General features: G+C 46.8%; 1 protein-coding gene across 1 annotated transcript; it reads left to right on the top strand.

The window, feature by feature from the left end:
• The first annotated feature begins 4,254 nt into the window (after positions 1-4,254).
• Positions 4,255-18,404, top strand: LOC144109745 (serine/threonine-protein kinase PLK1-like). The gene is made up of 5 exons (XM_077642540.1): positions 4,255-4,347; positions 15,053-15,169; positions 15,704-16,017; positions 16,663-16,862; positions 18,301-18,404. Exons 1-5 carry the CDS (start codon positions 4,255-4,257, stop codon positions 18,402-18,404), a joined length of 828 nt encoding a protein of 275 aa, XP_077498666.1.
• The last annotated feature ends 8,438 nt before the right edge of the window (positions 18,405-26,842 follow it).

The following is a 26,842-nucleotide window of genomic DNA, read 5'->3' as shown; positions in this document are numbered from 1 at the left end:
CAGAAGAGAGCCCCCTTCTTGAGAGATACCAGAGACTCCCGACTGCTAAGAAGCTCTTTTTACTGAGAAGCACTCTCAGTTGCTTGTACTTGTACATTCTGTAAATAGTCCTTGCATAAAGTTTTCCAAGTTTTCTTCCTCCGATCGTCCTCGTCTCTTCTCCGGCCCAGTCACGCTACCTGAATCCCTACAACTGGTGGCAGCGGTGGGATGCTGCTACCTGAATCCCAACAAGGTCAACGCATAGATTGTCGCTATATATTCTCGTCCCTTTCCCATTTTTTTTATGAACACAATTTCATGGGCTCACGTCATCAACACTCTTCAACACAGACGAAAAGCAAAAGCTCCAGGTAATTGCCTAGGATCCGTTAAAGTGTTCGAGGTTGCCTCAGCCATTACATTCTTCCCCAACGTTTTCCACAGGACAGACCACGTTTCCTGGCTAAGAGCTGAAACAACCCAAGCCATTTGTGCTATGAGTACATAGTGGGCCACCACAGTAATACACATTAGCCGTGTGTGTGTGTGTGTGTGTGTGTGTGTGTGTGTGTGTGTGTGTGTGTGTGTGTGTGTGTGTGTGTGTGTGTGTGTGTGTGTGTGTGTGTGTGTGTGTGCGTGCGTGCGTGCGTGTGTGTGTGTGTGTGTGTGTGTGTGTGTGTGTGTGTGTGTGTAGCGTTATACCGTTCCACAAAGGACGCCCGACTATTGCAGCCCCTACTGAACTTGAGCGATACAGCCTTCGAGAGCGGTCTTCGATCACAGCCTTCGCCGCCGGACGATACTGGCGTCCTAGTGCCCGAACTCTCCGCCATCCCTTGTGATTTCTCCTTCACATTCAGCGTCTCTATTTGCATTAACTTCCACAGAGAGTTACAGTACTATTTGGTCCCGTTACTATTTGTGCACACGTCCAAACACTTAATGTTGCCATTTCTTCTTACCTGATAGAATCACCTCCGCATCGTCTCTCAACTGTTTTATGTCTTATTTGAGACATTTTACAAGATCCTTATTTTTATTTACCTGCAAATGTCCGCCGTCCATGAATAAGTTACCGCTAGCCATGACCTTGAACCGGAAATTGCTCCCGATATCCATATACGTTCTTTGCGGTTTAATTTAATTCCTTGCCAATTTGTTGTGTAATATATCAAGTTACCAGTGCCTACCCCCTTCACTCCGTCGTTTATCTCTTCGACTCCTCCAAGTTGTAGTTAGCGATAAACGGTGGGTCATCTAGATCCCTGAATCTCAAATAGAGCGCATGCACCTATTTCACCTTCCTTTAAATGCGGATATGTTTTTGACCGTTTCGCTCTTTCACTGCTCTTATGCATTTTCATGCAACTTATGTGCTAAATTTGTTTTGTATATTTCCTTCCTTATGTTCCCAGTATCCATGTTGTTGGCCTCGGCCTCCATTATTGCATTTGCGGATACGCATTCGGAAGCCCGGAGTTCCGACGGACCCCGTAAAAAAAGCCACGGCGCTGCCCCTGCCTATCCCTGCGCCCAGCCCTCCTCTAAAATAAATGCCATCTCGCTCAAATACTCCAAAAATACCTGGTAAATGCAGTTTCCTGTTTATTTCTGCCATTTGAAAGCCCTCTTCTCCGACGTTGCAGCGAGACCATTAGGAGCATCATTCAGTCCTGCCGCTGCTTTATTGAACTGCAAGGTACCGCTACCACGAAGGTCGTTTCACACGACAGACCGTAGAGCCCGCTCGCCCGCGCATCACGGTTCACGCGTCACTATGCTGTGCTAGGCGCGATGTCGGCCCGCGGACCGGTCAAGCGAAAAATATGAAGTGGGTTTTTCCCAGCAGGATTCAGCGGCGGGTCGCGAAGCAGCGGGCTTTAGGTCTGGCCACAGGCGCACTTTTGCCAACGTTTCGATGAGGTTGCTAGTATAGTTGCTAGAATAGCTTCGGCTGCAGTAAATGTCTCTCCCATGGTCAAATTTCGACGCAGGCGAAATTCTAGAGGCACGTGTGCTGTGCGGTGTCACTGCACGTTAAACGACCCCAGCCCTTCAATACGGCACTCCTCACGGCCATAGTCTATTTAAGACGTCAAACCCCCCTAAAGCTAAACAAAAAGATCATTGTGACCGATTTCAATGACGCCGCGATTAATCCGATTAAGTCCTAGTTATTGGCCATTCTATTTCTACCCCCTCCGTTTTAACATTAGCCGGTCTAATGTGACCGGTCAGCGTAGAGAGGGAGGGAATGAGTCAAGGGCGGCAATCGGCAGATGTCATCAACAGGAGGACCTCCTTTGAGGGGGCAATTGCTGATTCATTCTTGAGTTGCATGCCACTGTAGCTCATTCATTGTTGGGTACAGATATGCAGAGAGACGGAAAGGTATACATAGGAGAGACGGGGTCAGTAGGCAGCAGACTGAAGCTGGTCTTCTCTTTCCAGCTTACCAGCGTTGCAGCAACTTCCGCTCGCCAAGTGCGTTGTCTGTTGTTTTTTTTTTGTTCCACCGTGTCCGCTTGGCAACATCGGACGGCAGATGAGTTGTAGTGAGGTGGCCACACGTGATGCGCGGGCCGCGGACCAACCGTCCATCGTGTGAATGCGCCTTTTTACCAGCTGACGCCTTGCAACATTCTCTTTCACACGGCTGATATGCGGTACGCTCATGCCTGCATCTCCATTGCTTGAAATCAAGCCACCACCTCCTTCAGCGCATGCGCAAACGACAGATGACAACAGCTGTCAAGCAGGAAGGGAGCACTTGGAAGGCGGAGTAGGGATCTCGTGGATCCGGGTATCGCCTGCGTTGCTTCCATGCGTTTGCATTGAACCAGTTTTCTGGGTTGCAGACGAGTTTTCCCTCATTGCTTCAAGCCGAAATCGTTGGAAAATGGCGGGTTTTCGTCTCTGGTTTATTGTCCTCTCCGGGAATATCCTCGCTGCCACTCGCCTACCCCCCCACCGCTTTAGTATAGGTCGGGCGCTTTGGCTCAAGTTGGAATTACCGGAGATTAGCACGTGTGTACTCCCTCCCGCTCACTTACTTTCGTCCCCTTTCTTGCTGGCACCACCGCCTTTATGGCTTTGTCCCTTCCCAGACTCTTGGCTCTGACACTGACCGCATTTGTTGGCGCTTCACTGTTAATCTCCTTGCTACCACTCCCTGCCTTATGAGTCACTTTTTCACACCTGCTCGTGATTCCTGTTTCCTGACCTATTTTTTCTAACTTGTCCAAGCTACCAAAGTCATTGCCCATCCCGTGCACATGCTCTGCACTGGCTTGTCCGCCATCTTCGTTTACAATGTCGGCAGTTGCCACGCCTTCCCTGAGTATTCGGTTGTCCCCAGTTTCCCTATTCCAGGTATACTTTCCAGGGCATCCACCCATGCTTCTAGTGTAGAATTTTCACTGTATACCCTGTTAAGTTCAGCACTCGGCACCTGAAAAACGAATACTTCACAGTCTCAGCATGTAACCCGTTTTTGCTTTACAGTCTAGCACTACGTGATTATTGCTAACAAAAACATTTCTAGAGTATGTAAAGGCTCAGATACCGCACGAAAACACGTGGTCATACTAACTTTGAAAACTACGTCCTTGCGTAATAAGACATAGGACGAAGCACATATGACGGAAGAACGTAACCTATGAACAAACTTACTCAAGCGAAATAAATAATGAATGAATTTCGTCATCTGCAAACGCCTACTCCTGCCTGGAAAACGATGAACTGATATTCGGGCACGCGATTTTCTGTTTTAACTCCACAGCAGGAAAGCTGGATTCATGACTAGGAGGTAACCGGACACTGGCGGAGATAGTACAGGCTGTTCACAGTGCCTATGCTAGCTTATCACGAACCCTGTGACGAGTCAGCCTTTGCTGCTGGAACACGTTCTGGTGAAGGTGTGGTAAGATCCCTAAAAAAAAGCTATATTCCCCGGAAATAACCAGCATGCTGGGTGACCTAAGGCGTCTAGGACTATTCCCGATGCAAGATAAGGAAAGGGGCTTCTGGGGCGCATACAATAGACTACAATAGGAGGGCCACGCCCGACTGGGTGCGGCCACGGCATGCATCTCTGTGTCGAGGGGCGCCATCCAGGAGCGTGGCTAATTTTCGTGCACGTGATGCTACCTCTCCAAAACCGTTCCGCACCGGTCAGAAACGGCAGTGTCGAGCTCAGTCGCTGGTGCCTGTGCTGAAGTGTGCATTGCAGCTGTGGAAAGCGTGAAATCGAGATCGCGTTTTCTTTCCGTGATGGCTTCTGCGACGACCAGCGACGAATTCCCCCACGTCGTCATCGACACGAATTCCCAGACAGAATACACCCGCGGCAAGTTTCTCGGCAAGGTATGTCTCCTTAGACAACGGGTGTGCTAATTTTTATACAGCAGAACTTCCTGGCACCGTTTCAGCATAGCCTGATTAGAACAACACCCCGTGAAAAGAGCAAGAATATTAATTGCTGCTGTCGCTTTGTGCGTCGCGTAAATCGCAAATAAACTTTGAGTGCTCATATGCTTTGCGAGTGGTTAATGTACAGCTTTTGGCAAGCGTAACCATGCCAATGAAGTTAGCAGTGTAACGCAGCAAGAACGGCGCACCATAAGCTCTATATACAGCGTGTTTCAGCTAAGACTTCATACAATTTTAAAAGTAGGCGTTTTGTGTTAGTAAGGCACTTTTTTCGGTATAGCATTGTGAGCTGTGTAGTATTCCAGCCTACAGCTAACATGTACGAACAAGCAGGCTGGTTAACCAAAACTCAATAGTATGTGCGTATTAACTTGCTGTTGGGTTCTATAATTATTGAGAGGCATGTAGCCCACCTTCTTCACCATCTACATCAGTTGTGGAATTTCGATAACGCGGTAACCTTCTGCGCTTTGGCCGAACAGATTTTGGTTACATCCTTCCCAAACACGTACATTTTCGTTAACCTTGCTGGAAAAGCAACCTGTCCACTGCACGTAACTCATTTAAATAGCCAAAATTTGTTGGGCCACAGCGCCCAGGTAAAGGCTTTTGTGGAAATTTTAAGAACTGCTAATTAGATTAGTTATGGAGGGCTACACTACTCTCGATAACATCAGAGCTTTGCGATATTAAATAAAGAGTTATCCATTCAATATTAGTTAACCAGACTGCTGGTTAGGATTTCTTTGCAGTATTCGGGCGTAGTAGACCGCTTACATATATTAAACTGCGCATCTCCAACAAAAAAGGTTATTCTTAACACGTTTCGACGCCGGCTCACTCCTTCATCAGGGGTGACTGAGGGCAGTAGCTAGCGTCTTTAAGTATGGAGGGGGTCAAAGGAACGAAAGCTGGGATGCGAAAGGCGTGGGGGAAGGGGGGGGGGTGAAGGCTGTTAGTCACGTCGCACAGTGGGGAGGCAGTCAATGGCGACATTTTTTCGTTGAGTTGAAGAGGGTAGTCCCTGGGCGTGTACTGGGTGCAGGTTTCCTTTTGTTCGGTTGTTGTTGTTCAGGGTGGTAGTAGTAGTAAGTGGATGAAAGGGGAAGAGGAAATGAAAGTGCAAGGGCCTGTGACTGATGTTATCGCGCCACCACCACTGCCGACGTGCAGATAGAGAGGATTGTAAACTAAACATTTTGACAGATTTGCCTGTCTGGTTGGGTTTGAAGACATAATGAACTGCACAACTCCAGCCAAAAGTTTTAACTTTAATCCAACTTTTCGAAGCCGACTCGGCTCCTTCATCAGGGGTGACTGAGGGCAGTAGCTAGCGTCTTTTATGTAAAGAGGAGGGGGTGTCAAAGGAATGACAGCTGTGACGCGAAAGGCGCGGGGGAGGGGAATTTAGGCTGTTAGTCACCACCTCCCTGCAGTGCGCCAGCGTGACTAATGTTGAATTCCAATGGCAGATCCGGATCAAGTTTTTCTGCTCTGTTGGGAGCAATCGTATTCCAATGGCAAAATGGGAGTGCGAGTTGTCTGTTCCAATGACAGATCGGGATCAGACGTCGATCCCGGATCGCTCCGGGGAGCAGCGATATTTGCTCCGCCGAAATCGGCAGATTTGACCGGAACCGCGCGCGACGTTTTACTTTCCCGCGTCTGCTTCCGGTCATGACCGGCTGCATCCTTCCTGTCGACGCTACGCGGTGATCCGGGCAACGTACAAGCAGTATTTATGACTTCTTTTTTAGTTTAATCCTCCCAAATGTAATTATTTTTCGTTTTGTTCTTGTCCGCACAAGTTAAAACAAAAAATTTTCTTAACAGGTCGTCAATTCCACCGCGGTCAATTCTTTGTGACCGCTTTTTAGACCAAAATCGTTGACTTGTTTGAACCTCCCGCGCTTTCTGACGTCAGATGATGCGTACTCTCTAAGCCTAGCACCTCTGTAAATAAGCAAGCAATCTGAAAATTTGGCGCGTTTCATCATTAGAATTTTGTGGCGGGGGCATCGTCACACAAAGCGAAACTTCGTGCGCCTTTTGTTTGCCGTGGACGTGAAAGACAGTGGCGACAAGGACGAATCGCTCGTGAAGTGAGAGGCCGCGCTTCGATGGGCGCCGCCATGTTGCCTGAACTTGGAGCTATTCTTGCGCTGAAATGCCTCCGATGGAGCGCATGCATTCCATTGGCAAAATGGGAATGAGTGATCTCCGCCTGAACTACGCGCTCCGTTTGTGATCCGGCGGAGCGCTCTCGATCTGCCATTGGAATTCAACATAAAAGCATAAACCCCCTCTCCCCCTCCCCTGCGAGTTTTGCGTAACAGCGGTCGTTTCTTTGACACCCCCCCCACCCTCCATACTTAAAAGACGCTAGCTACTGCCCTCAGACACCCCTGCAGAAGGAGCTTAGTCGGCTTCGAAACGTTGGGTTAACGTTAAAATTTTTGGTTGCAGTTGTGTATAGTTTATTATAAGATAGAGAGGAGAAGGATAGCTAGAGTTTCAGACGATAAGGGGAGTACAAAGATACGGGGGACGCAGTTGTATCAGTCACATGCCTTAGGCTAGCAATAGCCGTCCAGGCCCGTCTCCTCCAGGAAGGCGAGGAGAGACAGGAGCGCCTTTTAAGCGTTGGGGCCGGTGGGGTGGTGGGGGGCACTGGTCGAGTCGGATGGAAGGCTCAGGTCCCTGTAGCAGGCAGCCAGCTTTGCCTGGTGGATGGCAAATTAGGGGCAATCGAGGAGGAGATGATCGGTGGTCTCCTCCGTTTGGCCGCAGCGGGAGCAGTCTGCCGTGAGGGCCAAACCCTTGCGATGGAGCCTAGCCACGGTCCAAGAACATCCGATGCGGAGCTGGAGTAGGAGGGACCTCTGCCGTCTGGTGATCCCCTTGTCTGGCAGGCATTGAGGGGATGTCGCTTGGGCATCCCTGGGGTCGGGGTTAGCAGCTGGCAGGGTGGTCAATACCGAAAAACAACGACCGCACAAAAGAAAACCTGTGCGACGTGACTTACAGCCTTAGCCCCCCCCCCCCCCCCCCCCTTTCTCCCACTCACCTAAGGCTTTCGTTCCAATGACCCCCTTCATATTTAAGAGGGCTCACCAGTTACGAGGCACATCAGATTTGATAATTTCTGTCGATAGATGGCCGCACTTAAGTACCACAAAAAGGAGGGAACTTCTATTTCCTTTTTAGGTGTATAAATGCTACCGCGACACGAAAGTGTTAGTTTTTCCGCGAACAAAAACTAGGGCCGACAACTTTCTGTGTATAACCTGCCAAAGCTGGCAGACCGAAGCATAAGCGAATAATCCCTATCAAGGGGTGGTGGTCAGAAAATGGACGTTTATCCAGTAACCCACCACTGAACTGCCACCATAATAATAATAATAATAATTAGTTTTTAGGGAAAGGAAATGGCGCAATATCTGTCTCATATATCGTTGGACACCTGAACCGCGCCGTAAGGGAAGGGATAAAGGAGGGAGTGAAAGAAGAAAGGAAGAGAGCGGTGCCGTAGTGGAGGGCTCCGGAATAATTTCGACCACCTGGGGATCTTTAACGTGCACTGACATCACACAGCACACGGGCGCCTTAGCGTTTTTCCTCCATAAAAACGCAGCCGCCACTGCCACAAGGAAAAGTACGTTTTCCGGTTTAGGTTTCCCTAAGCTCCATGGCATCTTTTGGCCGAAAATTCATAGACAATAGTAGGGTGAGGTATACAGCCTGTAGTTAGAAGCAGTGTTGGCTTCGCCTAGCCAGAACAGATAAGTGTGAGTCATATTTTGCCACACCTTGGGAACACCGCCCCTTGAGCAATTCGGCCGGCTATTCCGTATTCCTCCGCCGCCACACGCAATACAAGCTTGGTGACCATGTGCGAGTGTGGACGCCGATTCGGCGACGCCGCCTCAGTGAAAAACTTTTTTACGCTCTCATTATTTGCGCTGCCAGTGTTTGTATTGAATTGTCTTTCTTGTTGCAGACCTTAATTTTCGTTTAAGCATCAAGCTGATGCTTCTTTGAGAGAAGTAATGCCGCGGAACGGTTGTACTATCTGTTTGTCCGAGTTCAAAACCGTTGGCGCGCGGGAATATCACTTTGTTATGCGAGATGTGATCAGCGTTATCTGGAAGGATTACAGCCGGACGAAACTATTTCGACATTATTCTGGGCTGTTGTAGTTGTTTTATTCGCGTTATTTGGGGGGTCTCACTTCGATGACCACCGAGCAGGTTTGTTGCCATCGGGGTCGCCGAATTCTTCAGTTTGTTTATGAATCATACTCACTTCAGTAACTTGATTACTGCTGAAGTACTTCGTTTCAATGTCGCATTCACTGCTTATAATTTCAGAGCGGAACAAATGAAAGTTGAGTAAAAGGGTGAGAAGAGTGGTTTTTAAATCGCTGCGATCGTCCTGTTGCTATTCGTGGTGACTTTGAACGCAAATTTCGTCATTACACAAGCGACTTCCAAATTTTCTGGACAAAGTTGCTATTAGGGGATTATTTTTAAAAATTATAAAAATTGCAATTTAATAGAAGAAATCATGGGCGCCGACCACGCCAAACGCGTGTGGTCTTTCTGTAGATAAAAACGGCAGCACACTTGAAGACTCATGACGTCACTGGTTTGAAAGCGACAATTGCATACCTACTATGGTTTCTGGGAAACTCTCATTATGCGTCCTGCTTTTCTATGTTCTTATTATATTTTATAATTTTATGTATTATATATTTTATATATGTAGCTATAGAGAGCCCCTTCCGAGCGTATTTCTGAATGCAGTATGCGACTTTTGGAAGCGTAGTGCAGGAGGTGCGACTAGGTGTAGCGCATACCGAGGCGTATCGATTTGGGAGAAGAAAGAATCTGTAGGAAAACAGTGCAAGAGACACTGGACAAGAAAGACAGACAGACTCGAGCGCTGTTTTCCTACAAAGTGTCTCTCCAACTTGCCCAACAATACACCTTGAGAAGAAAGATGGTTGGGGAACGCTTGGCACATGCAAAACCAATTCAGAAGTAAAACTGGATGATTTTGACAGCCAGGTCATGAACGTTTGACATCACGTGACTTACTCTACGGAGATGTCTATTCTGGAGTAGGGAGCTCGGAAACCCGTGAGCTCCTTTCTGCAGACAGGGTGTACCGACCCTTACCCGCTTATAGTCGACAGTACCTGCACTGATAATGTCTGGGCAGAGATATGCCTGGTCAGGAGGAGAATTGCGGAGAAAGAGCGAATAAAGATTCATTAGAGAACCGATGTTTCGGTGCCGATCCGACACATTCTGGTTTCACTAGCTTGGAGCCAGAGGCCAACGTTGGCTTCGACCGGTTCTCCAGACGTTGCAGTTGCAGTGCAGCAGAGGCTGAGCAGGAAAAGGAAGGAGGTGGTCCTTTCTCCCCTTGATGGGGGCTGTTGCACTGCCATAGATAGTTGTCCGCGAGTATAGCTTGAAATTGCAGGTGATTGGCAAGTGCCTCAGTGAAAGGAGGTTAATGGCTGAGTCATGACAACCACTCAGCGCCTTTAGCCCGCTTTACATGAGCCAGATAGCGTCGGGCAGATTCGGGGGTCGGGTTCAGCATGGTCAATCCAACTCAACCAGTTCGTGCTTAATGAATTCGATTTTAGCGATTCGAGACCGGTTCAACTGTAGCCACACCAAGCTTGGAGCAAGCAGTAGCAGCCTCCAAGATTGCGGAACGCCATCGCTGTATCCGAGGCGCGACGGCGCACGTGAAAAGCAAGCTCGCATTTATCATCCCCCCCCCCCCCCCCTAACCCTACATTTTGGCTCGACAGCGTTTACAAGCACATCGGGTCAGGGTCGAGCTGTTTCAACCTACCCCTTGTGGAGGAGTTGTGTGGACTCGACCCGTCGACTCCGGACTCGGCGCGCGTTTATATTAATAATAATAATTGGTTTTGGGGGAAAGGAAATGGCGCAGTATTTATTTATTTATTTATTTATTTATTTATTTATTTATTTATTCAAATACCTCACGGGCTCCGACTGGAGTATTATGTGAGGGGGTTACATAACTGGGGTGGGAAAAAGAAGCAAGTAGAACATGGTTATTTTAACATCGTTATACAAAGAACAAGCAACCAACCAGAAAATAGAACTAAATTGAAAAACTAAATTGAAAAACGCACTACAGAACACACTTCAGAAGAAAATGCTACTTATTTTTTCTTTGAAAATAACATGATCTCAGATGTGAACAATGTTATCAGGAAGACTATTCCAATAAATGATTGCACGGGGCAGGGCTGATGAGTTGAATGCAGTGGTCCTTCCCGAAAGGCGCTTAAAATTGAGGTGATTATGCAATCGGTGAGATGTGCGGGCCGGTTTTGTAAGGGGTAGTGTGAAGGAATGATGGCTGTAAACAATTTTATGGAAGAGGCAGATAAGTGCTATTGTTCTGCGAGATTCTAAGGATGGAAGGGATAACGAAGCCTTAATGTTAGTTATACTGGAATGTCGGCAATAGTTGCGAGAAATGAAGCGAGCGGCACGATTTTGTACGCGCTCTAGGGAATTAATTAGGTACTGTTGGTGAGGTGACCAAATGGAAGATGCGTATTCAATTTGAGGGCGGACGAATGTCTGATATGTCTCATATATCGTTGGACACCTGAACCGCGCCGTATGGGAAGGGATAAGGGAGGGAGTGAAAGAAGAAAGGAAGAAATAGGTGTCGTAGTGGAGGGCTCCGGAATAATTTCGACCACCTGAGGATCTTTAACGTGCACTGACATCGCACAGCACACGGGCGCCTTAGCGTTTTTCCTCCATAAAAACGCAGCCGCCGCGGTCGGGATCGAACCCGGGAACTCCGGCTTAGTAGTCGAGCGCCCTAACCACTGAGCCACCGCGGCGGGTTATTTATATGAATCCAGTACCGATTTTCGACGCGATAACCTAATAACCAGGCCATGCTGCGTTCATGTAAGTGCCGCAATTGGCTCGATGGCCTCCTATGAGGAATATTTGGAGCTGCATTCTTGACTTGCATCGCCACCTGGGTTACTGCGCCCCTGCCCTGGGCAAGTAACAATGCCGTTATCTCACACTGTCCTGAATAGATAGCCCCTTCCTGTGTTTTGGCACTAAGAACGCATTATTGTGTGGCGGCCGGGGAGGGGGGGGGGTGGAGCTTTTGGGTGTGCCCTTCCATCCCACTGCCTTTCCGCACCAAAACCACGAGCGAAAAAGAAAAACAGAACTCCTTTCCGAATACAGCCGAAGCTAGAAAAAAAACAAGAAAGAGCTCAAGTCCGTCCATGTTCTCGGTAAAAACCAGGGCGCATGAACATAGACAACCAAGGGGTTAGTTGTAGAGTGTAGTAGCCACAAAATATTCTGACATCAGATGGAGCCACGTGTGCTAGTTAATTTTGGCGCGAATTTCAAATTTCCGCAGAAAATATATACACAGCTTTCAGAGCCTGTAAAAGGCAAACACTACGCTCGATATGGATGAAAATTGCGGCTTGAGAATCAAGAATGAAAAAGGGAGGAAATGATCTGGACGATATTTTGATATCTGGCTTAGTTTTTTCATGAGATGACATGAAAGACCGAGATATCTAAAGGTGCAATGTTTCTGAATATTTACCGCTGATTTGTAAAAAATGAAACTTAAAAATGAATATCCGTCCACAGCAATTCCTCTGTCCACTAAAGTAGACAACGCTGCCACAGACCTCATAAAAATCGAGCCATCTTAAGGCACGGTAGAGCTTCTGAAAGTTCCCATGTATTTCCTAAGGACACTGCCACTGGTGCACCCTATTAAAGACGCTAGCTACTGACCTCAGTCACCCCTGATGAAGGAGCCGAGTCGTCTTCGAAACGCTGGGTTAAATTTAAGTTTTTGGTTGGACATGTGCAGTTTATTATAGTCTTCAAACCCTACCAGACAGGCAAATCTGAAAAAAATGTTTAGTTTTCAGACCGTTTACAGTGTTATGCCTATAAAAGCGGTCTTCTATCTCAAAAGGCGTATCTTTAAAAATTGTGTAATGTGTGATGTCAAAGACCCTGGGCGTGTAGCCGTTAGGCTTACCTTTCGAGACGTTTTAGACTTGAGTGGTATCGTAATTTTTCCACTCTACAGCTGAGAATCAAGTCTCGTTGTTTGATTACTTTTGGCGAAGACGGCTCTTATAAGTGGTCAGAATACGGTGGCTTTCTCTTTGGGAGTCCTGACTACGGGCGGCTTTAATGAACGGAATTCGTTAGTGCGACTCTCAAATCAAACGATCATAAAACAGTTGGACAAGGCATCTTTATGCAAAGCAGCGTTTTCTACTAAGAGACCGGTTCACCTGAACACCGCCGTGATGCAAGGGAGTAAAAGAAGATACAGGTGCTTTAGTGTACAGCACCGGAATAATTTCGACCAATTGGGACCCGCATTGGTTATCGGATAGATTCGCCTTGTTCTGAATCTTGCTATTCTTGAAAGCAAGGAGGTTAAGGACGCTCCGCAAAGTGGGTGAACAGTTCCTTCAGGAATCTGCAACAGGCACCGACGTCGCTCAGCAGACGTTCGCTGTTTGCGTTTCAACTCGATTGAAACGTGTGTGCCGCAGCCGGATTCGAACCCGCGTACCCCGGCTCCGCTGCAGGGTGCTATAAACACTGAGCCACCGCGGCGAGTTTGCCGTTTGGGAGGCGGACGGAGGGTAGCTCGTCATGTGGACCGGACGACTACGACTGTGCAAAACCGGAAGAACTCGGTTACAGATGTGGTGTCATTGTTTAAAGTTGTCATTTGAGAGTCATATTGCTCAGTTTATTCCTTAATGCGATTCTCCTGCCTTCTGACGTCCCCTACTATACAGGCATTACTGTGCCAATTAAAGGCATCCTAATGCCTCAAAAAGTTCATTGCGAACGACTGCTGGATAATTGCGCTGAAACACGAAATTTCTGCACTTTTCGTGCGAACCTGTAAGGACTGCTTCCATATTCCTGTCTGCGATGCTTTGTGAACTGAATCATACCTAGTTTCAGCTTGTATTCGTCCCAGATGTCATAAATTTCTTGCTGCGGTCTAATTTGAGCATTTAGGCATCAAGGTAATTTCGTCTTCGAATGAACGAATCCACTGCCCGAGTGTTTCAGTCACACACTGCGACAGCATTCTTCCCTCATTTGGATGTCCATGAAGCAAGGCTGGCATTACTTTTTCAGGGCGGATTTGCGCACGTCTACGAGTTCATGGACAGAAAGGCGAACGTGGTGTAGGCAGGAAAAATCATCCCCAAGAGACATCTTACTTTGTACATTCTCTGGCAATATGTAAGTTCCTATATCACTGCGCTTCGTCTTTTCTCTTTCTTTTCTGTTTGTAGAAATTTCCTTAATTGGACACTGAGGAGAAAAAAAAATTGATTTTTTGGCTTTTAGAGCGAGGGCTCTACTCCTCGCGGTACAACATCCTCTTTCGATGTGGATGAGGCAATGAAGATAAATGCCTCACGAGGTCAAACCAAACATCACTGCTCGGTGGTATGTGCCACGCACTAGTAGTATGACCACGGGATCACATGCCTATTGGGTATCTCACGTTGGCAGTTTATTTGACACAGTGGAGACCATGCTTAACAGAGCTTTCGATCGTATAACAAAGTTCAAGCTATGTTGAACCCCAGCCATTTTTTCGGACGACGCCGCTGCAACGAGGCAGGCAGACGCACCGAATCATATGAAAACGAAAGTAACGAAGGTTGTCCTGCGGCATAGGATTCGCGCGCAAGTTCAAAATTTGCGGCGCCGTCCAGCGAATGCAAAACAAACGCGTGATCGCTGATTGGTTGTGTCTCCTTCTCGTCCTCTCACCATATTCCCCTGCCCGCGTTTACGCCAAAATGACGAGTCGTCAAAGCCAGCCGGTTCGAAACCTAAACGTTTCGTGGATTTGGGCTTCGAGGCCGTATTCTATTATGATAAATTAACCACTTTCGATTTCGAGTCCAGTTAGTTGTCTCGAATTCGACACTGTTGTTCAGTCATGCTGCTATCGCTTTCAAGCATCAGTGAAAAACTACGGAACCATTTTCGCTGATATGGCGAGGTCCGGTCTCATATGAGCCAATGGTGACTTCTAGGGACGCTTGAAGTACGCGTCAATATCACAGAACAACAGTGACTATCGCGATAGGACCAAATAGATTCGATATCGATGGTGGGTGTTTATAGATTATGGCCCCTGTGTGTCGATTTGTGGCCGTTTCTAACGCTTATCTAACCTCCATTTTCGTCGAAAGTAACACCTTAACCTTAAAAGACTGCAATCTCTCCATTTCGTTTTGATGCTGCTGCCAATTTTCGTTCAACTTTCTATCTGCAAATGAGGGTCACAAGCAGGGGACAAAATTACACCTCATTCCGGTAAACAAGTATCAGTAGAGCCGTATGTTGCAAGATTTCGCTCTACTGGCCGATTGCCTTTCCGATCGTAAGGGTTTCTTTTTCATTTTCAGCGCAAGGGTTTATAATTATAAATACCAGCGCCTTTAGTCAACACTTTTGCTTATTTTGCTTACGCTTAATACAACCTTTTACGAAATTACTAATTAATTTGTGGTCTACAGCTAGAAGAGGAGATCAACATCAACAGAACCCTGTGCCACGAGAACGTCGTTCGCTTCCACGGCCACTTTGAGGACGCCAAGAACGTCTACATCATCTTGGAGCTGTGCACAAGACAGGTGTGTTAACATTGCGGCTCCTCGGTGGTTCGCGTTTCCACTTATTTTCTTTGCATTTATTGGAAAACGTTCCTAATGTTCTCAAGGTTCGTTTTTATTTCGTTTAATTGCTCTCATGGTCCCAAAACAACTCAGGCTATGAAGGACGCTGTAGCGGAGGCCTCCGGAATAATTTAGACGACCTTGGATTAGGTTACTCGATTATGTATTTGGTTGTTTATTTCTTTCGGAAATTTTTGCGAGAACGGGCACGTCGCGTTCTCCAATCATAATTTAAGGCATAGCAAAAAATTTAAACGTGATTTTATTGTTTTCAAAACGGTCCTTTAATATTGTGATGCCTTTATGTGGGCACTGTTCTTTGCAGCAAGAAAAACAATTAACTGGATTAAGCCTTCCCTAGACTGGAGTGCGCCAGAGTCGTCATGTCCCAGTCTAAAACCTGAAGGAATCCGATTTTTTTTTGTGATGTTCTTTGGAGTGTCTGACCTTCAAAGTTCTTCCCCAAGCTTCATTAACGCATTTATTTTGCAGTCTCTGGAGGAGATGCACCGGCCCAGAGGGTGGCGGTCCGAATCCGAGGTGCGGTATTTAATGCGCAAGCCTCTCCACGCCTGCGAGTACCTGGTGCAGGAGCATGTAATCCACCGAGACCTGAAGCCCGGGAACCTGCTCCTCACCCAACACTCGCAACTCAAGGTGGCCGACTTCGGACTCGCCACCCGCGTCCCCTACTCGTGGCAACTCAAGAGGACTATCTGCGGCACCACCAACTACATGGCCCCCGAGATGCTGGCCCAGAAGGGCTACAGCTACGCAGCGGACATCTGGGCCGTCGGGTGCATCATGTGAGTCTCACCTGATGATTGCGCAAAACTGTGTGCAACTGTTTACAAGTTGATGCTTACGAAGACAGCTCGGTGCACATCGCACAGGTGCACCCGTCCGTAAATGTATAAGTGGGAGCGTTTAATGTCGGAAATGTGAATATAAAAACTGGCAAATCCTCGCCTATCTTGCCTTGTGGGAACAATAATGAGGGAATAAATTATGGCTGTGGCATTAATATTTTAAACGAGCGAAGCAAATCGGGCCAGAGTTGAGGGCGGTGGTGGGTGTTTAATCATTCGTCGAGAAAGTACGGTTGAAAACTTGTTGGCGTGATTCTCATTTACGCAACCGGGTATACGTATCATCCAGTCAAGAAAGTAACGATTGGTGCAGAGAAAATATTATCCATAAAATTGCTATAAGCTTCCTCTTCATGTCAAAAAAATCAGATCATGCACTTCACGTTCAAAACCGGACACTTACGTGCATATCGAGCGTCGTTTGCCCGCACTTACGTTACCATTTCGTAGCGCTTGGCCGGTAGGGGTGTCGTAGCATGGCTGTGCCCGCAAGTCTTCAAGCTGTGTCGTGTTGTGACGTTGGCCGCCACAAAGTGCGCGGATTATAGCGGACACTGACAGACCGCAAACTGCTTTCCGCAGGTACAAGCTGCTAGTGGGGCGTCCCCCATTCGATTCGCCGTCGAACGCAGAGACCGTGGTCAGAATCAAGATGAATAGATTCAAGATCCCCTCGACTGTCTCCCCCGAAGCGAGCGCCCTCATCCGGTGGATTCTCCAACCGGCGCCCGCCAGGCGGCCGAGCATCGAAGCCATCATGCACCACGAGTTCATGATGAAAGGTACGCATCATCTTGCATCTCTGTCTGTGTCTCTGTGGGCTGTACTGTTACAATCGGTTCGTTTTTATTTTTTCAACGCAAAATCGCTATGAGTTACGTTCGGCGAATAGGCCGAGCTTATTGCCACAGTAATTTGGGATTGTTCGGCAGAGGTCGTGTACGAACGGAGGCCTGTGCGTGCTGTCACCACGTGCACGTGACACTATGTTAACGCGCAACTTTACGCACCGATCATTATTTACTCTCGTGGCAGCAAATTGAAGAGAACACGACATTTAGCGTTGAAAGATCACCAAACGAAACATTGTGTTTTCCTACAGGTCGTTGCCAGAATGACAAATTTCTCTTTTCGTGCGTAAGAAGTGATCCGGCCCGTACCAACCCCGAGCAAAGCAGACCGTTGTCTGTTGCCTTGTCTGTTCCCATCTGGCCCAGCGCGAGCGCTCCGTCTCTCGGCACTGCCTGCTCATCGTCCTCTTCCATGTAGCACGAAATTTGCTTTCGCACTAATACGAATGTATCATTTATTATATGTAGCTTTTTCGTTCGCTTTAGCAGAAACGAGGTTGGTCGCGATAAAATACTGTTGATATGAAAATTTCTCACATGATAAGTGAGTTTGTTGCAGGCTGATGCAACATCTTTTATTCACTGAACAGAATTTTATGGCTTTGGCTCGCAAGAACAAAATCTTCGGCATCAACTTCGTATCGTTCTCCTATGTCCGTGATAGAATTCACGTTGGGAAAAACTGCTGTGCATAATACAGGCACACAAAACGATCAATGCCAGCAAGGACACAACGTATACCTGTAACAGTGTAAATCGAAAAAGCGAAATGTGTTCTGTGTGCATGGCAACACGAAAAAATAGCTTCTGCATGGGGCAACATTCAGTGTGTATTGCAACTGAACGTGAGTGCAGCCGGCCTGTATACAGTCGTTACGGTTTGTGAGACGCGCAGCGCCTTACTCGTATCCTGCGATGCGGGCTTTGCAGAGTTATCAGCATGGATTACTTTTACAGGCCGATTGTAAAGGGTTTCGAATGGGGCCAGCTGAACTGCATATCAGAAACATTTCCGTCAATCTACTGCAACTAGTTATACATGGATGTAGCTTTTCAGCCATGGGTACAAATTCTTAAGCACTTGACACAGTGGAAAGCAACTCTCATTGTTCAGAAACATCAGCTCATGGATTGCGTGGAAGAATGTTCTACAAGGGCATTCATTCCTGAGATTTTGAAACTTTTTTCCTGCTAGCACCTATTATTTGCGTTCACATTTTCGAGGTTTTCTTCTTTGACTACGAATAGCAAAGTGCGTGTCTCAAAAGGTCCGCGACCTCTTCTCTTCAGAAGTGCTAATCACCCAGACTAGTTTAAGGCATTGATCCATCCCCGCAGCCCCTGAATGTTTTTCGCCCTCTCCTTCAAGGGCTGCTTCCTCCAGACCTGCCTGCCTCATACGAAGGCACTCAGCACCGCCCAGAACTCAACCGACCGGAGACACGGGTCGGAGAAATACGAAGGTTACGCTGAAGTGGCTTGCGTCTACGATACAAAACGCCCACATGGAAACGGCTGCGCTTATTCAGAGCTTGGGCAGCGACCAAGTTTTTTTTTTCTCCTCTTGTTACTGGCGTTGTAACCATTGTTTTTTTTTCACAGTACAAGGTTTAGGAAGCTTTTATTTTCACTCAAGCGCTAAAGCATCTTTTTTCTTGTGGAAATGCACTGTTACTTATTTGTCATTCGAGCACATGTATACAGGTGATATTTTTGACAACGCCTTTGTCGCTACTGCCAAGGCTGCCAGTGGGCTCCAATGGTGGATTCCAGTTAATTATTTCCGATGTGTGCTACAGCTGTAATGCGATTTTAACTTTCGTACCGTGAACTTCTGAATAAATATTTGTACTCTGTTTCGTGTGTCCGTTTGCCCTTCCTGCAGCTGTTGGACGAATACTCTTTATCGTCTCCTAGAGTAAAAAAAAAAAAAAGAAACGATGGTAGGAGGCAGCCAATTAAAACCATACAAACTGCGGAATTTCGATTCGAAACATTGTTATCCCATGCGGCCACTTAGTGGAGGTTATCAGATGGTAGCGCCAATGATGACCAGTGCAGCCAGGTTCGAGTGGTACAATATGAATTTTGTTTAACTTGTTTTAAGTTATTTTTAATCCAACAAGCCCTTTTACTTGGCCCTATAGCAGGTGGGCACGCACAATTTGTACACTCAGTAACAAGCTAGATCGAGGGAAGAGTAAAACGCTATAACACGGCGTCAAGGAGAGCTACATGGTGAGTGCAGAGTTAAAATTAAGAAACTGTGAGACCATGGTGAACAGAGGTAAATATGCACGCAAAGACTCAGTGCGCGAAAAATTATAAGGCGATTAGTAAAAATGTCAACAATATAGAGTAATTTAATATGTTTAGAGACATTTCAATTTTGTCTGGTAGTTTTCACATGACATCTGGTGCAACGTTTCTGGGCGCAGAGTCCAGATACAGCACTGTGCGCCCGGATCACTAGGAAATGTAAGCGGATCAGACAAACGACCTGGTTTTCGCCATGTTTCTGGACCCAGATAGTATGGCGGCAGCTATGACATCATGCAAATTATGGGCTCACTGTGTAGATAGTCAATTACACTCTTCTGTCTTCTGGCCTTGCAATCTCTGCTTCATTTTTTTCCGGTGTTGTATTCCAGGCAGGCAGTAGCAGACGAAAGGGGATAGCCCCCTCCTTCCATGGTTGGGTATAGTCCCATCTCTGCATTGTCGAACGGTTCCCTGCATTGTTACGCAAGGCAGATCATGAGAATATTTGACTGCATTGGCCGAACGCAGGTTCTTTGACGATGTGATACAGCTCTGTGCTTGAGTTCTATCTGACTATAGTCATATACAACTCAAGAATGAAGCGGCAAGTTCCCCACAAAGGGGACCCTCCAACCATTCGGGTCGACCGATTCTCCCTTTCGACCCACTCTCCCTTTCTCCCCCATGACAGATTCCTTTGGATCTGCTATAGCCTGAAATCCCAGGGGGTGGCAGATGAATGGAGAATAACCACAGGTTAATCAGTTCACCAGAAAGAGGATATATGATGCTCGTTATGACAGATATGAGGGAAGGCAACATCCACCGAGACCAAAGTGCAGAGGGGACAATTTTCTTTTTTTTTAATATGTAGTTTTTCATCACTGGGAGATTTACAAAAGCACGAGAAAAAAACAACATGCCGCCGGTGGGAGCTGAGCTTAGTCATAGTAATTTCCCGGCGAATGCATCCTATTTGTCACCCTGCGGTATGAAGTGCCAGCTCAGCAACTCTTGATGGAGGACACGGGACTAACCCCCGAATGCAGAAATGTAACTTGGCTCGCGCTTGGACTCAACTTCGGCAAGTCGAGTCGAAGCACCAAGGCGGCTTCAGAACGGCCAAGTTGGGTTTCTTGTTTCATAGATGCTCAACCTGACTTGCTTCGTCAAGTTAAGCGCGTGCTTGAAAGCGAGGGCGCATTGCTCGTCTGGGGATGAGAGTATTGAACAATTTATTATAATAATGCCCATTTTGCTCCTATAAAACAACGCATCTCGTTCAGCAGTCATAAACAGGCACTAGGTGTGAGTGACCCGCTGAAAATTGCTAACAATAAAAACTACATTTCAGTGCTACCCGCTGCTTCCACTTGATTGACGTTTTTGGCTGGCAACGTGCTCCACATTGAGCCAATCCTAGTTGAGCCATAGCCAGTTTTTCCCATGCTTTTCCTGCTCCCAGCGGAGACCAGCGCTTCAGTTCACGTTCGAGGAAAAGGAATTGTGATTGTGTTTGGTTAACGCACGTCGGAATATATTAGAGTGCAAAAAAACGATGTGTCGTCGCTGGCAAAAAAAAAAACGCCACTTGGAAGGAAATTGCCAGGCTGTTTAACAGCAATCACGGGGCGACCCGACGTGACCCCAATCAGCTCAAGAAATGCTGGGCCAACCAAAACAAAAGTCGAAGGAAGAGGACGCGAGGAAAAAGAGAGATCGCCACAAGACAGGTGAGCGCGGCTTGCCGGCCGTTTACAAATGTTTGTTCCTGCATGCTTTGTATGCCATGGATAAGGGCATGATTATTCTACTTCGGTCGGCGTAAGCAACGTGTACTGGAATGCATAGTTTTTTAGGAACAGTGTGATAACACGTAAATGGGCACGTAATAACGTTTCGGTGCAGTGTACTCTGCTTTATTTACAAATGCAGATGAATGCAGCCTGCGTTAATCGTGTAAATAATGCCCAAGCAGTATCCTGTACAGCCTTCGTTATTTTTAAAAACTACAGAGAATGTTTGCTACATTCAAGTCAGTACGAAGGCATGCGATTTCTGCTGCATAGAAGACTATGATGAGCGGGCAGTGCAGTGGGACGGAGGGCTCGCGCCTGGCCAGCAGCGAACTGACAACGGACGATTTTGCTCGGAGTTGGTACCATTCGCATACTATCGCGCCGCGAAGCCAAATTGGGTGCACCGTAGACCAGACGGTGTCTACACTGGCGACCTTCATGTTCATGAGGAAACTTGCCGCGCTATTGACAGTTGCTTGGTACTATTGAATAACCGGAAGGCTTTACATACAGCTACCTACCTTTACTCATTCCTGGCACTGCTGGGACGGGTGGCACAAAAACGTAGCGAAAACAACACACAGTTGCATGCATTGGTGTGCCTTTGGTTGCTTTTGTGTGGCACTTCATGAACAAAATATTTTAATGGCACATTGTCTATAAATTAAGAGTAGCTTCACTGTGTGCGGTGTCTTTTTTCTTTTCAGGAGGAGGGTCAGCTCAATGCACTGTGAGCGCTCAAAGTGAGCAAGTCATTGCTGTTGCCAGCCACATAATGACCAGGGTAGGCAACCAGACTGACTCTGATGGAGGCATCGACCTACCACCAGTGGCAAGTTTGCCTGTTATAAGATTAATACAGCCAATGGTGGATGGAGCAGGCAATGAAGAATTCCATTATGTAGGTAAAGAAAGCACTTTGCATGTTGTAGAAAAACAGCACTCCTCTCTTTATATTCCTTTGATGACAACGGCAGCGTGTACTGTCAATTGACGCTGTTTCAATGTTTTTTATTGCCTTGAACCTGCTATGAGGACTGTACAGTTCATGTACAACAAATTATAAAAATCTCATTTAATACAACACTGTGGAAAGCTGCTCTACATGTGGTTGGCTGAATGTTTGTGCAGATAAAGGCTGCATTGGTTGACAGTGCGAAATGATGACCTGCTCCAAGCTGCATGTTGTTGGACAGCACTCTGAAGGCATTTTGTCTTGACGGCTTATATTCATGTGAGTGGTATGCTGCGTTCCTGTAGCGGAAGGCGAGGAGTTGGTTAAATGTCGGACACCGAGGGAGCAAGCATTCAGTGCTGCAACCTGAACTGCATTCATTATGACATTCTCTCCTGATGATGTTTTTGAGTCTTGTTTGCCATTCCTGCCTCACTTTAAACGAATGCCAACTTTAATGCAGTTTCATTATGCATGCACTCCTTCACATAAATTTTCCTATTTCTGTGTACTTGTACATGATGGTGCTCCAGGGATAAGGTAACAACATTCTTGTTGTGAATAATGGTGCAGCTTGCCTATGTGTAATGCTCAAAGCCTTTTCGAATTTGGCTGCTAGTTTCAAGGAAATTGTTAGTTTTGCAATGCAGAGGTTTCACTCGAAGCGCATGTTTTCTGTAGCCCTCAGGCTCAGGCTGCAGTATTTGTCACCTTTCTTGTATGCCTCACCTTGGCATTGGTGTCGCACATATGCGGCGAAGCAAGCAGGCAGGCATTACAAGGAAACCTTTGCAAAAAAAATGAAAGTGGATTAGCTCAGCTACTCCAGGATATACAAAGTGAAAGCTTTCGGCGTTCATTGGCATTGACAAAGTTCTAGACGCTGATGATTTTGAAGAAAGGAAGGGCGTATAACTGGCTCCCTGGGCCAGAGGACACGCATGAGTACAAACTAGCAAATATACTAAAATTGAAAAGAAACCCATTGAATGAGCAAAAAAGCTGCAGGTGCAGAGTTAGAGGATAACCACATTTGTAAAACTCGGGGCCTGCGTGACTATCACTACTGTATCAGCAGAAAAAAATAAAGTGAGGTCATCAGGCATAATTCAGAGTGAAAGGTGATGAATATGGCAGAACAAAACAGAATGACTAAACTGGGGCCCCCAGAAACAACGGCAGCTATTTGGCGCTGAGAAGGGCAAGTGGTGCCTTATATAAGAACATTATAAAGCTTTCGTTATAATGTCTCTTCACCAATTGACCCAACAATCTGTGCTGTTGAGGCAGACAGCTAATGTGTTGTAAGCTTAGATTTGTCCAACTAATTTTTACCTTTTCTTTATTACAGAAGACGACTGGGAACCTCCGCTCGTGGATGAGCTGCAGTCACCAGCGGCTGCTGTTGGTAAGAGTGGGGCAACTCCAGAAGCAATTGAGCAGGAGAGCAATCTCTTTCTTCCTACTGTGCAACCTGCTGATGCTTCCAGCACAGCTGCAGCAGGCTGCAGCAGTGCTACAGTTGCTTCTGGAGCTGCCGCTGGTCCCACTACTGCTGAAGCAGTGGCCACCGGTGACGCTGGCAGGGCTCCAAGAGGGCGGATGGCCCTTTTAGAAAGGTCTCTGGCAGATGAGGACGACTATAGAGCGGCCTTACTGCGCGAAGAGCATGGACTGCGTCTGCAGCTGATGCTAGAGGACCACAACAGTATTCTGCAAGAGCGGCAGGAGAAAAAACTCCTTGATATCCAGAAAAAAAAAATTGGAAATCTTAGAAATTGAAAAACAAATCAAACTTGAACAGCTTCGTAGGCTGCGAGAGGCACCAGAATAAACGGTGCCTATGACTGAATGAAACTGGAATGCTGTGTGAATGCTTGCACAAATATTATGTGGCAAATCCACATAACTACACTTCATTTGCACATGTACCGTTTTAAGCACATGACTCGGTGGGAACAGACATACAGCCCCGTCACCACCTTGCATGCAAGTCTGACAAGCTATCGCATAGCAGGAGGCAGGTAGGATGGTTGCGTGGTACTTCTGCTGCTATGGCTATATGGATCTTTGGATGCAAACAGCAATTTATTCATAGAAATACGCATTGCTGTATGCTACAAATATGGCTGCTCTAGGAAGGAAAAACCTCCCCTGGCATTGCTTGCAAAACCAACCAGTAGGGAAAATTGCAGGCCACATTGTTAAAGTTTCCATGTATAAAAAGTCAACAATATTGGCTCACGCAAGTCAACACCACATAAATGCTCAAAGGCCAACACCGCTCTCTACTCCTTCCATTATCTTTGCTGTCTCATCTAACCTAAACCCTCGCAGCTAGTGCCTCCTACTCAAGAACCGAAACCCTTAAAGAATGCGATTCCTCCTATGCCGTCTACAAGGTGGGCCCATAGCTTGAGTCAATACAATGCCACATCCTCCCGCTTTGCTGAAGTAATCTATTGCTTCAAATATATGGCCACCACATTCCTGTGACAAGCCGCACTAGGCATGACAAAAAAAAGACTATAAAGAAGCATGCATCAAAGAAACACTTGCTGATGGCACCCACGTTCTGCTATTTCGAACCCCGCCAAACCATGTAACAATTTCAAAACATGCCAGTTCTCGATGAGTGGAATCAGCACAGTTCCAAGAAGGCCGGCTCAAATGCAAAGCCAGATTTAAGCTGTGATAGCCAACGAGTAACTGCATGTACAAATCAAAAGAACCGCTAGTCCAAGTGTTTGCATGGAAAAGATTTCACTACAACGCTTGCGAGCTGGAAGTAGCTACCTAGTCATATCACAAACCATTCATTGAACCCTCAAAAGAAAATGTTGCAAACACTACTGGGGTCATAAATTATCTTTCAGTGGTCCACCATGACTGCGGCAGCAAGGCGTTCCCAAACATCAGTAGTGCCCGCACACAATGATCTCGACTAACTGTTGGTGTTGGCTCATGACGACTCACTTTATGATCTAGGGTTTGTATTCAGCCATGCAAAGCAAGGCACCTAACAAACACCAGGTGCATTTGGCTCGAGAACAATGAATATTGAGTGCAACTGCTCGCAGACAGATTGTGTAGCCTTAGCAACAGTTACAGGAGTTCTATGTACGACCATGACCTTTACACTTGGAAATTAAAAATGCTCACAGGTCACACACTGTAGTTTGGTATGTTTCACCATGACACAGCAATGCCTGGAATCCTCTCCGCACATATGCTACTTCTTTCGCTTCTTCCTCTGTGCCAGTTACTGCCCGTTATGCAACTTTGTTGTAAGAGATTGAGCTGGACGAGGCATGTGGATCATGTCAGGAAGCCCATTTCAGACCTAAAGAATCGACCTTTTGCACCATACAATGACAACAACCAACTCCCACTTTGAACAGAGACGAGAGAGAGCGACAATGCACAACAAACCACTCGAGCATCGTTCCTTGAAAAGAAGGCTCCAGTGTGACAGCTGAAGGTTCGACCGTTCTACACCATCTTGAAAGCAAACCAAATGAAAAGAATACACTCAAGTTTTTTTTTACCTCAATACAGCCAAAAAAAAAAGTGAGAAATTTAATAACTGATTCATAACACACCTCTGTTGGCAAGCCAGAAAACAAAACTTCGCAGTGATCTGGAATTTCATCATTGTAGGCAATTGGGAACGTCTCGTTTTGTTGTAAAAGGGATATTTGAAATTAATGATTGTGCAATGGGTTTTCCGGGCAGAAAGTACAAAGCGCAGAACAGCGTTCACAGACAGTCAACGGTTCCACCAGCACCAACCCGAAGCACGCGCTCGCCGAGAGCAGTCCCGCTGCCACATGGGCACTTCTTTGTCATTACAATTGTGACATAAAAACAAATTTATACTCAACACATGGAAGACATGCAAGAGCCCAAGCTTGAAGTGCAAGCAGGGTGAAAGTAGAAAAGACGAAGTAGCAGAACTACTTGCTGTGAGGAACCTGAATTCCATGCCGCTACCAAAGCAGCCACACAAATGTTTGCTCTGTGGAAAGGTGCACAAGCCCTGCGACTGCTCCACCTAAGGCCTAACTGTTGTACTTTACCAAATCTGGTAATTTTTCACATGCGTGTAAGCAAAGCCGCCAAGACAGCAGCTCTTAAACAAATGAACTGAGCGCCATTAAGACCCTCAGCAGCAGGGTCAACAAGAGCTTTTCTGGTATTCGCCTCCTGCAAGATCAATACAGCGTTCTTGAAAAATAGCATTTGAAATAGAACACTATAGCAAGAAATGCAGAACCTAGAAGTGGAAGAGTAGCAGTTTGTTAATGCAACAAGCTCGAAACTTAAAAGCTTCCGAAGCTGAGAAAAAATTCTAGTGTAAAGGGGTGTATTCGCAGTGAAGGTCTGCGGTCGTAGATCAGAGAGCGTCATGATGAGCACACTCTCAGGAGTCACTCAGGATCCCCAGCTGCACTTCGTCGACCTCTTCGTCCCGCCGCTTGAACTGCTGCTAGTCGTTCCCATTGCTCTAACATTTCTTTAGTTCCTGCACAAAAGTTGGGATACGGGTAGCATGAGCAAGTGCGCATTATAAACATGCTTTATTCAAAATGCATGGGACAGTGTTGAGAACTGTGCATTTCTTACCTATGTGAAGCTCTTCTGGATGAGCACCCGTGGTGCCTGCATTCCCGACAAGCTGTCGCTGACAGCATCAACAAGTGGCAGGTGCTCTGGCCGCCTCGCTGCTGTCGTGCTGGTGCGAGCCGGTGGAGCGTCCTGGATGGGAGCGCTTTCAATAGGAGGCTGTGGCTCCTTCATCAAACATGCAAAGTTCTGCAGGGCTGCACACGCTGTGATGATCACTGCAGCTTGTTTCGGCTTGTGCTGGAGCCCCATATCCAGACAAGGGAAGC

Source organism: Amblyomma americanum, chromosome 11 (genome assembly GCF_052857255.1).
Source record: "Amblyomma americanum isolate KBUSLIRL-KWMA chromosome 11, ASM5285725v1, whole genome shotgun sequence".
Taxonomy (NCBI): Eukaryota; Metazoa; Arthropoda; class Arachnida; order Ixodida; family Ixodidae; genus Amblyomma; species Amblyomma americanum.
This window is presented reverse-complemented; position numbering and strand designations above follow the sequence as displayed.